The sequence below is a fragment of the Marmota marmota genome, unplaced genomic scaffold (assembly GCF_001458135.2).
Source record: "Marmota marmota marmota unplaced genomic scaffold, marMar, whole genome shotgun sequence".
NCBI classification, from domain to species: domain Eukaryota; kingdom Metazoa; phylum Chordata; class Mammalia; order Rodentia; family Sciuridae; genus Marmota; species Marmota marmota.
Genome location: NW_026000101.1, coordinates 12068330 through 12085269, shown reverse-complemented (window position 1 = coordinate 12085269; position 16940 = coordinate 12068330). Strand labels below are relative to the sequence as shown.

Sequence of the window (16940 nt, the reverse complement as noted above, 5' to 3'; positions counted from 1 at the left end):
TCCTTGAGTTCTTTATTTGACCATTTTTCTGATGCCTCTAGGTCCTCCTGAATATTTAGGCTGTCCTGCATTGTTTGTACTCCTTTTCTTCCTTGCTTTTTCATGCTGCTCATGTTACTTCTTTTTCTGTTTGACTGCTGAGTTACTGTTTACTCCTATAAATTTATTTGATGCTGTCGCCGCCGGTTTCAATGGAGTTATCGCCTCCGCCGCATTCTGGTGACGTCAGTTCTCTGCCATGGTGGTATCCCATGCAAATGGCGACAGTTTGTTCCCTTTGCCGGGTGACCAATGCAACGGGTGGGTCCTGACTGGCTCTCCCAAGCCCCGTTTCAATCCTGTGGCCACTGCCTATGAAGGCTCGGTTGGCATTAACCTCCGTAGTTTCAGAAGGGCCAACCAGTTGTTTCAGCGGGATCGTTTAGTGCTGAGTCACAGCAGTTTGTCTGCGAGAAGCAGGCGAACGGGAGCTTGAATTCAGCCGATCCGGGCTCGGTGTGTGTTCTGAGAGGCCCAGACTCTTCGCCCCAGATCCACGTCAGCTCAGCATTGCCTAGTGATCCTGAGCAAACAGCATTTAGATGGTTTACGACTCCTTATGCCCGCGCAGCTGAAGAGGTCAGAGACTTGATCTCTCTGCGCCCGCTGCCATGTTGGATCATAGCTTAGCTATTGTGAATTGAGCTGCTATAAACATTAATGTGGCTTGCATGCCACATTCTATTGATAAAAGCAAGTATAAGACCATCCCAGACTGAATGATGTGGAGAAATAGAGTTCACCTTTGTGTATACTAGGATGGAAGGAATTTTGGGCTATCAAACAATCTATCACTGTGTGTGTGTGTATATATTATATATATTTTATTTATATTTTATATTTATATTTATATTTCCTGACTAGGAAATCTGGGCCCCAGAGGGGGCTTCTTTTTGTCTGAACTGTGTCACCATTTCAAGCTGGTGCTTATCTTAGTGATACTATTATCTCAAAAACTTTAAGTTTCCATGTTCCAAAAAATGATATCCATAATTATTTTTCAAACAAACTTCTCTCTAATTTGAGTGGCTCAGATTTCTGTGGGAAAACACCCTGGAAATTCTTAAAAATTCTTTTGTCTAGCTCAGAAGGCCTACTATGCACCACCTTAAATATTTTTGAGGTCTTAATAAAGGCTTGCATAGCCACACTCTTGATGCAGTCTTTACTCTGAGGCCTTATCCCATTATGAGACTCTTTTGCTGACTGGAAAAAATCAAAATGTTGAACAGTTTTATTTTCTAACCTGGAACATCCTGATTCCTCCTATTTTCTCTAACCTATTTGCAAACTGAGCAATTTGTTCTTTATCTCTTTCTCTTGTCATCTGCAACTTAAAAAATAGTTGATATTTCCTTCATCATTCCAGTAGGAAGTCTTCTGATCCATATCTGCAAGGTCATTAGGATATCTTCTATTTTCTATATAACTGCAGGTGATAGTTTTGCTGGTTATTCTGCCACTGGATAACAAGGTTCACCTCTCCCCATACTCCAATAGCAATTTCTACTCTGGTTCCCGGCTTCACTAAGTCTCTTCATCAACCTCCCAGATTCTGCTCACCAAACAATCCCAAAGTCACTGTCAGGGAGTTTTGTTGGGACAATACATGTTTTTTCAAGGTATCAGTTTCTGTGATGGTCATCTTTTGTGTCATAATAAAAACCCACCCCCAACACTAAGTAGCCTCAAAGAACAACAGTTTGCTGTGTGTCAGCTGAGCAGTTCCTCTGCTGGGTCACCTGGGCTCACTCACAGCTGCTGCAGAATTGACAGCTGGGAAGTCCAAGATGGCCGCCTTTGGCAGTTATTGCTGGCCAATGGCTGAGGTGCCTCAGTTCTCCTCTGTGTGGCCCTTCACTCTCCAGTAGGTTAGAGCATCCTCCTTACATACTGTTCTCAGAGCAGCATTCAGAGAGAAGGCAGAAACTGCAAGGCCTTTTGAGGCCTAGACTCCAGAAATTTTACATCATTTCTACCACGTTCCGTTAATCAGAGGAAGTCACAACACCAGCCCATGTTCAAGGGAATGAAGAAATAGACTTACCTCTGGATGGCATATGTACCAATGTTACCACAAAGGCACATACAATAACATGGGGAGAAGTTAAGCAATCTGTCATAGGAGGCAACACAACATGTCTCTTACTTCTATATCCCTAGCGCCTTAAAGGGTGTCTAGAACACGAGAAATAAATATTTGTTGAATTTATAGTTGAATGATACTAAGTAGGTACTGGAGATTCAGAGAAGAAAGGTCGTTAAACATAAGACAAAAAGTATTTATAAGGTCTAGTCATGTTTCTAATCTATTCTTTTCAGAATTCTATTTTTATAACCAAGATTTGCTTCTATTCAAACTCTAAATCACTTATGTGTGTATTCATCAAATAGATATGTTTTAGAGGCCACACTATGTGCCAGCTCTACTAAACTATCAATTAAGATTAAAGACCTTGCCATGAGAGTCTTTCCTACCGCAGTGAGTACAACATTGGTTACATGGAGTTTCCCTCCACCCCAAGGATCACACTTAATCCCTGTAACTTGAAACAGACAGTGCTGAACTTCCTAATCGTACGCTGTGCAGACTGGGAGGCGAGAATGATTTCAGGCTTCTTTACAATAACACAGGGTAATGGTGATTCCTATTATCCTTATTATAAACACTTTGAGATAGTTACACTGCAAGGCCAATCAGATCTACTCTGGACCTGAGGATATTCTAATAGTGTGTCCCACATCCTGAAAAAAACATGCTGTTTCAATTTCTAGTGGCCATTCCTTTTGTCCTTTTCATGGATACTCAACTTCCTCAAGGTGATCTGCTGGATTCATTTACAGAGATTTCCAAGCCATGGATAGCTCATGAAATGAATTTAATGGATTGGACTGGACTAAAGTATTTCTATTCTGCTGGTAGAAAATATCAAAGTACAGTGCATATATGTGTGAGTGTGTTTGTGTGTGTGTGCACATGCGCGTGTGTGCATGTATTTGAGCACATTGAGACTCAATGAAAGATTTATTTCATGATATAGATCATTTTCAAAAATTTTGAAAGTTTCTGTTTTAGAATAACTCTGAGGCAGGGGAGCTTCTCACTCATTTAGGGACAGGAAGTGGCACCCTGAATAATGGACTTTAGCAAAGAAGTAGATTCAAATATGCAAACAGGGTCTCAAAACAGCCAGGAATCCAGACTTTGAGGAACAGATAAGGACAGGAGTTTAATGAGACCAGTTTGAATCTAAGGAACAGAAGCTCCAGTCCCATGGACAGCCTTTATCCTCACCACCTGCCTAAAAGCCCACCGTGCAAAGGAAAATAGGGAGGTGCTTCTAGGAATCAAGTCTGACATTGACTGCAGCCTCTCAAGCATGGTATTCCCAGAAAACCCCCAAATCAGTGGACAAAGGACATTCCAACTCACATTGTATTTGACCCCATAGGAAGGGGTGTATCTGCTTAACTGATCAGGGATCAGGAGTATATACCTTGACGGTGGGTGTCCCAGCAAGAATCCAGACACAGGAAGTAACTACCACTTCTTTTTCTCCTCCATCCAGTCTCACAGACAGAGAATGTTAGAGTGGAGGGTCTTTGCAGAGCATCCAGGGCACAGCCTAATCAAAACAAGGCACAACCCATGATGTGGGGAGGTATCTGGTGTCATGTTTAGGAAGATCACTGGCTGAGGGGGAGTATTGGAGGGGCCAGGCATGGTCTGCACTAACACAGCAGCAGCACAGTGAGAGTCAAGATGGTCTGAAGAGTAGAATTGAGGTGACTTGGTAGCAGATTGCTTGTGGGAGGTGATGAGATAAAGTTGCTTTTGAGTCACTGTGCTTTTCAGGAGAGTCTGAGGAAAGATTCACTGTGCCAGTCCTTGTGTTTTCTTATTCTGAACCATATGGACAGTCAGAACCGGTGGGTGTGACTGGTGTGAGTAAAGTGGTCCTTATGCTTGGTACATGTACAGTGGCTGAGGCAGCAAATTCACTTACCACTTTTGCACTGAAGATTTCCTGATCTCTCTGTTCCAGTCATGCATATTCAGTTATTTAACTTATGTCCTCACTTGGGCACCTCAGACACATCTCAACCTAAGATAAAGCAAGTATATAATGCATGGATCTGCCATTACAATTTTGTACATAGTAATTTCACTATGCAGAAAGGTCTCTGTGTTCCACGTACTCGTTACTCCCTCTCTCCCCTAACCCGACAATTGATCTTTTTCATTGTGTCCAAAATTTTTCGTTTTACAGATCATCAGATTGTTTGAATCATACAGCATGTGATATTTTCAGATTGCCTTCTTTTGTTTAGTAATGTGCATTTAATGTTCCTCCATGTCTTTTCATAGCTTGACAGCTCATTTCTTTTTTTAGTGTTGTGTAATATTCCATTGTCTGGAGGTGCCAGGGTATATTTATCCATACATCTTTTGAAAAACATCTTGGCTGATACAAAATTTGGGCCATTAAGTATTAAAGCTCCTCTAAACATCCCTGTGCAGATTGTGTGGACAAAAGTTCTTAACTCTTTTGGGTAAAGACTAAGGAATATAATTGCTAGATCTTGTGATGAGAGTGTGTTAGCTTTGCAGGAAACTCCCAAACTCTCTTTCAAAGTGGCTGAATCATTTTTCACTTCAATCAGTAATAAATGAAGTTCCTGCGGCTCCACATTCCAGCATTTGGAATTGCAGCATTCCAGTACCAGCATTTGCTACTGTCAGTGTTTTGGGTTTTCGCCATTCTACTAAGTGCATGATGGTATCTTGTTTTAATTACTTTCCACCCCTTTTCCACACTACCCACATAGGAAACCAGTCTCTTTCATTGCTGGTTTATGCTATCTATATTTCTTTTGCACAAGTAAGCACACATGGGTATTTCTTACCTTCATTTCTTTCTTACATGAAGAGTAGCATAGTTTGTTGTTTTGCACTTAAGAATAGTTATTTTGAATCTGTTTCTGAACATATTAATTGGATAACCTGTTTTATTATTCATTCTCATTCTCTCCCTCTCTCTCCTTTTCTCTGTTGTCTTGTCTTCTCATGAGCCCATATATTTTTCATTGAGTGTCAAACATTAAATATAAAAAAACATAGAAATAATTTGATGCCTTGGATGATATTAATTTCTTCACATTGGCTTCTGGAAGGTAGGAGCACTAGCAGTCTCCAGTCACCACAATCTAGTTCCCAGAATGGAGATGATATGAAGCTGGCTTCAGTCCTAAAAGGATCACCTTTCCTTCTATGGCACAGCCTTCTTGAGTCCCAATCCAAAAGAGCGCAGTTAGCAGGTTCTGGTCTGCATGTTTTGTCCCCCAGACCTTGAGATATGTACCCCTAAATGCCTTGCTCAACAGTCCAGGTTGCTGAGATCTTCTGAATCTTGGTTCTTCATTTTTTCTGCCTTGTTAGCTCCACAGTCCCTTCCTATGGATTGTTGGTAACATTCTATACAATATTTCTGTTGTCTTCATTGGAGAGCATGTCTCCCTTCTGCCATTACAGAAGCAGAAGTTCCCTCACTGCTTTTTTACTTTGAAATTGTTTTTTAGTTTACATTTTATGCTTAGTTCTTTTTTCAAATATATTTATTCTTTTCTAATATTTTTAATTTCTTTTTCATGTTTAATCAATTGGTGTGTGTATACTAAATCCTGGGAGATCTGATCTTGCTATATGTTCATTCCGTTTTGCTCATGGTAGCTTGTGCCCTGTGCACATTACAATTTCAGACCATGAAGCCATTTTCAGAGGACCCTTTTGTGCATCCTGTTGAGAACATGTCACACTAAACCAATATTGTCTTTGCTATTATGAGGCATCCTGGAATATCATATCCTGAGACCAGATTTTATATGTTATCTCCTATGGATTAAGAATAAATAAGTACCATGCATATGTCTGTACTTGTCCACTGGACTGAAAGTAAAAGGAAGTGAAGAGGAAAAGGTTCAAGGACAAAATGGTCATATTAAAAGATACTTCCTATTATAACCATTGCTACATGTGCAGTTTTATTTACCAGTGCTGTGTGCACAGTGGACAGGTTCTTATGTGAAATATCTAGTCCTTGGAGATATTTAGAAGTGTCGGATGTGTTTAAAAGTAGAAGTAATAGAATACAAAACTTTTCATAAATTCCTTTTAAAATTTATGGGAATCACTGTGTTTGGAATTGTTAAACCATCTGAACAGTAAAAAATAAAAAAATAAAAAATAAAAAAAGAACAAATACCAAATCCACATCGGGCATAGAAACTTTGGTTTCAAATTCCCATGGAAAACTAGAATTGCCCTATTATATAGTAAATTTTAGACAAAAAATATTCTTCCTCTTTTTGTCTCTCCAAGAAACATCCAGGGAACAACATTCTAAAGGCCACTCTGCCTGTGTCCACAAGAGACCCAGTGAAGACAGTGAGGGACACAGGCGTCTGGGAGTCTCCTCGCTTGAGAAGACCAGAGGTGAGACGGCTGGTGAGCAGCGGTGTGAAAGGGTCAAAGGCGCACTGAAGCAGCCCTCCTGTATCAGGGTGGCCGGGCCTGATGAGAAAGGAGAGGACCTTCCACAGCAGGATGGCCACCGGAAGCCCTGCAGGCGGCATGATGCAGCCCCCAAGGCCAGAAATACCCCCCAGAAAAGGCGCCTTCAAGAGCTCAGAGGAAGGTGCTCCCCGGCTGGTTCCAGCCGGCCTGGCAGTGCCAAGGGGGAGGTTGTTCATGCTGGGCAGAATCCTCTCCACCATCGCACACCAAGAAACAGAGTGACACAGGACAAGCTCCCAGGAGGGGTCTATTCAGATTTGCCACAGAGCACAGAGGAGATGAGGTCAGGAGCCAGGAAACTGGGGACACCTACCCTGTCTGAGGATGCTCAGTTATCTAAGGACATTGATCCAGCATCTGGACCCCTCTCTGGGCAGAGTGTGAATATTGACCTTCTCCCTGTAGAGCTCCGACTGCAGATAATCCAGAGAGAAAGGACTAGGAAAGAGCTGTTTCGCAAAAAGAACAAGGCAGCCGCAGTCATCCAGCGCGCCTGGCGAAGGTAGGAGTGTGAAGGGCTGCCACCTCTTTGGTTCTTCCTGTGCTTTGATATTTTTCAGTGAATTCCATGTGAGGGCATCGTAAGGCCAATTTTATGGAGCTGGACATGAAATTCACACATGTATATCCTAGTAATTTACATACTACTTGGCCTCCCTGATCCTCAGTTTCCTCATCAGTAAAACAGGATTTAACAGTTGCTGCACCTATCCTGTTTATATGGTAGGTTACTGGAATGAAATAATGTGTGCTTTGTGAATTCTCAAGCACTTAGCACTACACACATATTTTATTTTTATTAAATTAGTCCAAATACCTAAACCAAGATTTGGATATAGTGAAGTGTCTGAAATTTATTATGAAAATGTGTTTGAGCATCTACAAACTCAGTACAGGTTAGATGCTAGGAGTTGGGGTGGAGGCTATCCTAAGAGGCTGGGGCAGTGTCCCAGTATGATACAGACAGACACCTCTCCAGAGGACCACAAAGGTCCTTTGCTACAAGTTTCCACTTGTCTCATATCTCCTTCACACTGTAGGCCCCCTCTGGGCCTCAGTCCATATTAGGCCTTATAGTGATGACAGTGACCAGGGAAGGGCTGGCCCATCGCTGACTGGTGGGAGTTACATGTCCTCCATCTCTGAGGAGAGGAAGATTGATGGCGTGGTAAAGCAAGTGAATCTCTACAAGCCCAGTGTGCCAGGTCTCCAGGCCCACACCCAGAGAAAAAGGAAGAAGAGGCCCAGAGAACACTACTATTGGCTGAGAAAGAAGAGAGCAAGACGGATTTGTGGGAGGTCCCAGGAGAGGCCAATGGGAATATCACGCCAAAGAATGCCTGACCCAGAGCTGGCCGATCTGGTCTAGCTTGGAATAATGTGTACTCATGTCTGTTTAAGCACATGGGAGCTCCCAGCCACACCAGAAGGCCATCATGACAGACATGGGGGTTTCTGTATTTTAGATAAGCAAACCATTCAGGAAAAATGAGCTATGTTTGTGGTGCAGACCCAGCATTTGAATCTCCGTTTGACACACTAGAGGGCCTTCCCCTGACATTAAAGTGAGTTCTTGCTGTGGTCAAGATGGTGGCAGTGGAGGCTAGCCTCCTGCTCCTCACCTGAGAGCAGGCTAGAGAAGGGCTGCCTGGAGGTGCTCACACACACCGAGGGTTCAGTCCCAGCGTGGGGTGATGCTGTTATATCTGCCATGGTTAATACTAGTAGTTATTTAACATTTATTGGGCACTTGTGCAAGTACTGTTCAAAGTAGTTTTATAGATATTAATTCCATTCTCACAATTAACCCTCTGAGGTAGTTACTATTTTTGTCCACATTCCAAAGATGAGGAAACTGAAGCACAAAGAGGTTAATCAACTTAACACTATAGAGCTAGTAGGTGCCAATGCTGACTTTGAGTCGAGTCTCCCTCTGAAGCTGCAGGAGGGAACATCCGTTGCTCCCCTCCTTGGGAAGCTACACTAGGACATGCACTACCATCAGGAGGGACTTTTAGTTAAGTATTTTGGCTGACACCTGGGATCTAAACAAGCTGGCAAGGTTTGCCTCCCCAGGCCCCACAGCTGCTCCCTAGTTGAAATGTCTCCCTCCCAGACTGTTCTCTGACTTCTTTGAAGAGTCAGGAGCTGACAGGTCCTGTCAGTAAGTATCCAGACTAGCAAATGAGCCTTCAGTCATTCCTCACAGAAACAGTGGGCTCATCGTCTGGTGCGCCCATCTGGAAGGGCAATTACCCAGGCCCCCTCCGGCTGCACCATTGTGCAGTTCTCAGAAACATCAACTCCCAAAGGGCCTCTGGGATGCCACATGTTGTGGAGTACTAGATCTGGAGGGTGAAAACACTTTTGTTGATTCTATTATATTTTAACTATATTTTCCATTTTAACTATAGGACCCAAAGTGCTGTCCTGGAACTGTGTGTCTGACACCAAAACAAGGAATGGTGAGGGACAGCATAGGGGATAGGTCGTGGCACTTAGTGTTCAATGAATGGATTGTCTTTATAGGAGACATGAAAAGGACGGAGAAAGTGAGCTGGAAAATAGGCATCAATGGGTGAGCAGATTGACCTTGGACCTCAAGAAAAATGAAACCTAGTCTGAAAATTAAGTGTGAAGTTTTATTACCAATTAAGACTTGACTATTATAAAAACTAAAATCAGGTACTGGACAGGCTAAGCTGGAAAGCTGCTGTTCAAAACATCACCTAATATGTGGAAGCCCCTTTCTGTCCGCTCTCTCCAGCATATTCTGAGATAAAGAAGCAAGGATAGACTGGACAGCAGGAAGAGCCCTGACCCCATGGACTATGGGGCATGTTTGAATTTCCCACAGTCCAGGGGCATCTGTTCTCCTGAAGGAGGGAGAATGAGGCCTGTTCCTCTGCCCCAAGAACCTTAAGAGTTTCCTGGATGCCAATCCAGTCTCCATACCAGAGCTGATCAGGGGAGCTGTGTCCACTAAAAGCTGAAGCTCCCCACAGTCTCAACCAGTACCCGGGCCTCCCCAAAGCGCAGAGGGTGGGGAGACACCCAGCACCTCTAATGTAAGAAACCATTATGGAACAGCAGTGCCCCATCTCTATAGTTCTCTAATACTGGCCATTTAGAAAGGTGGAACATATTCTAGTTGAGGGACACTATGATTTGTCACTCTCCAGGAAAAGAAAGGAAGAACCATGTTGGTTGCCGAAATCAGCCTTTGGTAAAGGAGGCAGGGCTGCACCAAGCACTGCAAATATTTAGCAGACTTGAGAAGACTCTCTCCCATGTGGTGTGTCCTAGCATCATGCATGGGCCTGCTGCTCCTCTAGGCTCGCTGGGAGTAGTAGATGCAGTGCACGGATGCAGCTCTCCCTCACAGGGTTCCAAACAGTTGCGCTTGTCAGTAAGTTTGGGTACACGTGGGATAAAAACCATCAAGTAAAGACTAGATGTAAATACTGCCATCATTCCTCTGCCCATCTTTCCCCACTCCAAGCTCCACTCCCCAGCAGAATGTTCTTAGTAAAAAAGCATCTTTTACCTTTGCCACTTTTTTTTTTTTTTTTTGGTACTGCAGATTGAACCCAGGGGCACTTTACCGCTGAGCTACATCCCCAGCCTTTTTATGTTTGGAGACAGGGTCTCCCTAAGTTGCCCAGGTTGGGCTTAAACTTATTCTCCTGCCCCAGCTTCCCAAATCACTGGCTTTATAGGCATGTGCCATTGCACCTGGCTGCCACTCTTCTTTAACCCTTTGTGAGTCCCTCCATTATGTATGGAAATCAGACAAAGTCCTTAGCAGTGTTTGCCAGTTGGGCCAGATAGTACTGATGCAGAATGCTGGTTTCTGCTGGCTCTAGCCGTGTCACTTTCTGTGTTACTCTGCTTTTCTGAACCTTGGAAGGTCTGCCTCACAGCCCCTTAAATCACAGGGAGGGTGCCTGGAATGCAGCAGATCTTCAACAGATGCCAGCTCCTTCCACAGTGCAGCCAGCCTCACGTCCGTCCATGCTGATTCTGCTGCCCAGAGTGCCCTCCTCTGCCTGGGAAGCTCCTACACACAGCACAGTGCACAGCAGCCTGGGAAGCCTACCAAACCATCACATCTGTCCCCATGTGCCCAGCTCCTAGTTTTTGCATAGTGTTTCTCCCTGAGGGCAAAGACTCATCTGATGAATCCTAGTTCAATTAGTATTTCATGATGGGAAGAGATAGAACTCAAATTCAATATGCCACCTTTGAAATCAGGAGTTTCACAAGTACTGTTCCTAAAGCTTCTAGGAAGCTGAAAGAAGTTTGCTCTTCTTTATACTGTGACCTTAAGCCTCTCCTCTCCTCCGGCCCCACCAGCTACCGGCTCAGAAAGCACCTGTCCCACCTGCTGAACAGGAAGCAGCCTGGAGCTGGAGACGGGCACAAATGGAGCCGTGAGTGCACATCATTGCTCCTCCAGGTTTGGAGAAGAGAACTGGAAGTAAAGCTCCCAAAGACTGTGGCAGTCATCAGGGTTCCCAAGAGCCCATCCAAGGGCATCTCAGGCACCAAGTCTACCAGGCACTCAGTGCTCAAGCAGATCTATGGTAAATGTCCTTCTGGGTTATGTAGTATACCACCTGAGTGCCACCCTCAGAGTGCCACGGCAGAATCTGAAATAGGATTTAATTACACTGGGCACACCACCATTCAGAAAGCTTCCTTATTCTACTTCTGAGCATAAAATTTTAGCACCCCATTTATTGCCTCCCAGCAATTCTGGGTCATACTTGGTTTCATGAGGCATTCTAGCTAGCATCACAGCTCAGAGAGCCTTCCAAAAGATTCTTCACTAGGCTCCCTGGTTGACAGTCTCATCCTTTGAACCTCTACACAGCTCTGCTCGAGTATTCCCCAACTTACGTTACCCACTGGGACAACTCCAGACCCATACCCTGTCTGCCTTGCCTTGACCTTTCCTATGTTAAGGTAGTATAGGGTTGCTCATCTATGGAATGCCTGAGACCCATCCACTATAGTGAATACTTGTTCAGCAGATAAATTGCTGTAAACAGAAGCATTTTTAGTTCTGGAAAGAGCTCATCCAAATAAACTTAGCAGAGAACAGTTCTGGCTAACTTCCTACCAAAAAAGCCAAGCACCTTTAGAAAGATCTTGTGTAGTTCACGCAACAAAATCTCAGGTTTTGGCTCTGAACCTACACGATACAGATTGAGCAGCCCAAAATTTCAGACTTGGGATCGGAGATTAGGAATGCCCATCCAGTAAAGTCTATGCAGTTGCCCCTAAATCTGTAAAGCTGCTGCTCCCAAACATTTCGGATAAGGAACAATCTGCACTTCCATGCCATACCTACTGTATCTTGGTAGCTCAAGCCCTTTCCTCAATGAGGAATTCATAATTTGGTCAGGCCACACTGCTATTGGTCAAAGATAGATGACTGTTGTTGGTTGATTTCAGGTTGTTCTCTGGAAGGAAAAGTACATCATCCTACAAGACTTTCCAGAGCCCCTCCTGCTCTGCATCTCAATTCAGGTAAGGCATCATGAAGCAGGGGGAGAGAACATGTGAAGGGTTTTTCTTGTTTCATTCCCAAATACAGGAGACATTAGAAGAGAGGTGGCCAGGGTTTCCAAAGTCATTTCAAGAATGCAGTTTTCTTATCCCCCTTTTATGGGATTATCACAGCCAATATATGTCTCTATGAGGCAAATTACTATTTTTCTGTGCATAGGATAGAACCCAGAGCCTTGTGCATGTGAGGCAAGCACTCTACCAACTAAGCTATATCCCTAGCCCGAGGCAAATTATTTTCACAACTGAAAGCTATTAACATTACCTTCAGTAGAAACAATAAATGGTAGCTATCACTAATCATTTTTACATACTTTTTCATTTACAAAAATACTTTCTTCAAATCAATGTTGGAAGTCCTTGGCCCATTTGGTGTCAAGAAGATCCTCCATTTCCTTGCCAAAAGTGGGAAGAACACCATAAACAGGACACTGCACTCAGGCTCAAAGGTACACTTTCATTCGAGAGCTCAGCAGCTTTCTTTGCAGCCACAAGACAAGAGAGTTTTACTTAGTGCCCCTTCCTTCACGCCAGCATTAAAAATGGGTGATAAGTTCAGTGCTGTCAGCAGCTAATGCCAGGTCCAGTGTATCTCACAGTGGCTATGGCAACCCATGGCCCTGACCCTGATCCACACAGTCATCCTGCAAGAACAGAGTGCAGCTGGGAAGGTGAACAATGACTGTCAGCATGAACTTTAGCATTCATTTAGATTTTGATGAGGGGAAAATCTGGAGGTGGGGGGGACAGAGTAATTACTGCCAATCCTTTAATAAGTTAGGTAACTCATGTAACCCAGGCAGGCTGATCAGGGAAGTGGTGGGTGGGATAGTAAAAACTTTCAAAGTAATCAAACCTCACAGTTCTATGTAAAAAGGCTTTCTTTTTTCTTGACTGAAGAATATTTCAACAGAACTGTCAGAACTACCAGAAAGTTTCATCTATATAATATTAGTAAAGATAATCAGATCAGTTTTAATTCTGACTTAAGAGAGAAGCAAATCCAGTACTGCCAGAAATCCTTAAACAACGAATGCGTATGAAAGGTTTTTAGTGAGGGTACAGAGTAAACAAATTCAAAGCATCTTAATGGTTTCTTAGGACTTTACATAATAAGCATCTTGTTTGTCCTGCACACATTTCTGACTGGTTTGAAATCAGACACGAGTAAAGAGAATCTTTCCCTACCCTGAACTTGGAGGGAACATACGTTTTGTCAAGGCTAAACCCACCTACATGAAGCATCAACCAGTTAATGAAGCTGGTCAAGCAGAGCTACTAGGTACAGTTTAGCTGTAGTCTGTTTTATATAGAAAACATGTCTACAAATGAAATAATATCCATAAAGTGAGTGTGACTTGGATATATACACAAGTTTATGAATTTTGTAATCAAGTAACAAATTAAACCAAAAGAGAGAACATTAACTTTGTTCTTCACTTTGAATTAAAAATGTTAGTTCAGGGCTGGGGATGTGACTCAATGGTAGAACTCTTGCCTAGCATGCATGAAGCACTAGGTTTGATACTCAGCATCAAAAGAGAAAAATCACTTTTTTGCCTTGAGAATGTAATAGGGCTATAAATTTTCTGATTTTGCCTATGTTCTGTTCACTTCCAGAAAATTACTTGGTGCATTGTAGATGGTTAACTATTTGATGACTGAATATGTCGTTCCTGCCCTCTGGCTTAGGGAGATGCCATGCTGAAGTTTTATAATTCTTCTACCACTTCAAAAAGGAAGAAACAGAAAAATATATCAAAATGTAGTCTCTGCAGGCTATTTGCCCTACATCCATTTAGGAGACAGATAAACTCCCTGCTTTCTCCAGTCTTTCACAGTGCTGCTGCAAACCACCCACAAAGACTATCAACATAGCCTATTACTGACACATACATACCAGGGATCATTTCTTTAAAAATGAAAGAGCTTCCTGTAACATTCCACACCAGTGAATGGAATATCATAGCTTACATGAACATTGCTAATGGAACCCCTGTTGAATCCAGTATATTCTGCCATCTTGTACAGGGGTATGCAGGTGATAATTTCAGTTATATTGGGGGTAGCCAAAAACACAGGAGTTCCAAAAGCAGTTAATTCATTTAAAAATAATTTTGTTGCAGTTGTAAAACCAGGAGAGAAAAATAAAGACATGTTCTATACTTTTTAAAACTTAGCCCTCATATTTGCTTTTATTTTTCCAGGGTTAAGAGCAAAATATAGCAATGTGGCTGCAGCAAAGTCTCCCAACCATGAGTTCTCAGTATCCTCATTTGTCAGTTATCATGTTTTCTGACTGTGGCAGCCTACAAATTTGTTATTTCTAAGTCATAAAAAGTCCTCTTAAAATCCATTTTGAGTTTGATATGCCTATTAGTCTATCAGTCTATTAACCTTCAGGAATATGAATAGGTTTCAAATCTTCTGAAACAAAAAGGAAAGGGAACTAAAAGATGGTACATGAATATGAGTAAGGATGCACTGTGTCATGAGACACAACGAGAGAACACTAATTATTCCAGGTAGACTTAAGACCAAAAGTTCCAGTCCCAGTTCCTTAAAACACCTGTTCCCTCCCAATGCAGGTGTTTCCTTCAAGAAATGTTCCATATTTTTGAGAGGAGTAGAAATGCAAGGCCAGTGATCACCCTGCCTCTGAAGTACACTGGCCCATCAACTTATTTGGCTCCAGGGATAGCACAAACTTAAATTATTTTCCCTTAGCATCAATGAAGTCTTCCCTTCAGCACTAAAATTAACTTGACTATTTATCTGGTATTTGTTTTTAACAGTGAGCAATTTGCAATGCATACATCTCCTTGAGAACAGTGGAAGATCGAAGAACTTTTCTTATAACCTGCAATCAGCTGCAAAATCAAAAAACAAACCAAAGCTTTGATGGCCTGTGGAGAAAGGTGAATAGCTATGCAATTCTGATTCTCTGTTGATGGACTGTCTTACATTTTGGGAAAACTTTAATATCCATGCCTAAAGCCTTATTACCTTGAAAATGTCATAACTGAAAGAAAATATCCAGTGTTTCCTCTGCTCTACAAGTGCTAATTTGTAAATCATCTCAGCCTACACTGAGAGGACCAGGACTATGTCCATGCATACTGCCCAGCTGTGTGCATACTGCCCAGCTGTGTGCCTTCATCACAGCACAGCTAGAAATGAGAATTGATAATTATCAGTAACGTAAGTAAAAACTAGGGTGGTGAGCACTGCAGGGGCTGCCGGGCTGGGATTTCTAACAGCTAGCTACTACAGGCCTCGTTTCCTGGTTCAAGTGATAAACCGAAATGAGACGGGGAACCTGTCTCCCTCTCTACACCCCCAGCAGCCGTCTTCATCTTACTACTTGCCTGGAATCTACTAAAACAAACTTTCTGATAGATATCACCTCCTATTACTCCAACATTATCAGTCCTAAATTTTATATCAGAATTATGTCCCAGTGTTTGCATTTAGAAACTTCATAAAAAAAGAACTAAGTACATTCTGTTAACTCCTTACATTTTCCAGTTCCCATGTTAGTTTCTGAAGGCCACAGGTTGGGGCCATGTCCTCTCTGAATGGCCGCCTCACTGCCTAGCACCACCAGCCTGTCAGGATCAAGGAGTCAGTCAGGTAGGGTTCATAAGCCAGATCTCATGTACCAAGGTGCCAACTCAGGACTCGACATCCCACTTGTACTTTCTGACCAACTTACAGAGGTGAACAAGCTTCTCAAAATGCCTTCTATTGCTGGCAGGGAAAACTACACACATTCTAGATCGAGGAACACCTGATATAAATGAAATCTGGTGACTGTGGGCTCTTTCACATTTTATAGGGTAAAGACTGCTGTGGGGATGCAGAGAGGAAGCACAAACTTAGAGTTCATGGCTTTTTTTAGTCACTTTTGTTAAGATCAGTATCATCCCCGTGCTTACGAGATAAAAAGCAATGTGTTTACCTAATTTAATTACCTCAATTTTTAATTTAATACTTATTATTTTCAAAATTAAGAATGAGATTGACCTCATTGGGATCACAACACTTTTGCTAGTATGTTGATAAATAATAGAAGGTACTATACTTCTATTCTGTAAATATTCAGTTCCTCTGAAATGCAAAATGTTATTTCTACCTGTAACCAGGCATCTCATGTATATCTACTAATCCAGAAGCCAGCATAAGCTTCAATGGGAACTCACAAACATTGCTTTGCAAAGGAAGATTCAAAAACTTCTTTAAAAGTTTGGCTTTAATGACAAACATCTATTACATCAGTTTCTCTTCAAAATAAGATAGATGTGAATAAACAATTTCAAACAGTAGGTACCACAACGCCTCTTCAATACACTGTACTTAACGCGTTGGGCCCTTGGGGATGCCCAGTGATATACACACTGAAGCAATAATGTAGGTCTGTGAGCCACTGCTCCTGAGCACTTCCACTCTTCAGTGTCTGCAGAGAAAAACAAGAGTAATTTGAGAATTATATTAAAAGTCACCTTATAGTACTTTTCACACCGAAACATGATTTCTCAAAGTCTAGCCAACAGTATCCCCCACCTATAAAATTAAAAAAAAAAAAAAGGAACTACTAATTGGGCATTACCACAGACCTTGAAAATTCCTAGTCAGTTATGTCCTCAGGTATTACTGGTTTATTAGCCTATTTCCTAGTGTATATGCTGAGAACTAATGAAATTTCACCATCAACCACTCCTATACCCGTGATTCCCTCCCTTTGTCATCTAGT

At 42.4% G+C, this 16940-nt stretch overlaps 2 protein-coding genes across 6 annotated transcripts in view; one reads left to right on the top strand and one right to left on the bottom strand.

Annotated features, from left to right (window-relative positions):
* Positions 1-16940, top strand: part of Invs (inversin) — a 157277-nt gene that overhangs the window by 126586 nt on the left and 13751 nt on the right. For 2 of the 5 annotated variants that reach the window (XM_015492252.2, XM_048783302.1), the window contains 4 exons: positions 6419-7115; positions 10970-11199; positions 12074-12148; positions 14983-16512. In XM_015492252.2, coding sequence (XP_015347738.1) covers positions 6419-7115; positions 10970-11199; positions 12074-12148; positions 14983-15089 — 1109 coding nt within the window. In that variant the 3' untranslated portion in view covers positions 15090-16512. Of the gene's footprint in view, positions 1-6418; positions 7116-9027; positions 9192-10969; positions 11200-12073; positions 12149-14982; positions 16513-16940 lie in introns of those variants that run through there. The other 3 variants (XM_015492253.2, XM_048783301.1, XR_007340681.1) reach the window with 3 other exon arrangements.
* The window catches only part of Tex10 (testis expressed 10), a 46059-nt gene continuing 45540 nt past the window's right edge, over positions 16422-16940 (bottom strand). The window contains exon 15 of the mRNA XM_015492254.2: positions 16422-16643. Coding sequence (XP_015347740.1) covers positions 16530-16643 — 114 coding nt within the window. The 3' untranslated portion in view covers positions 16422-16529. The remainder of the gene's footprint in view (positions 16644-16940) is intronic.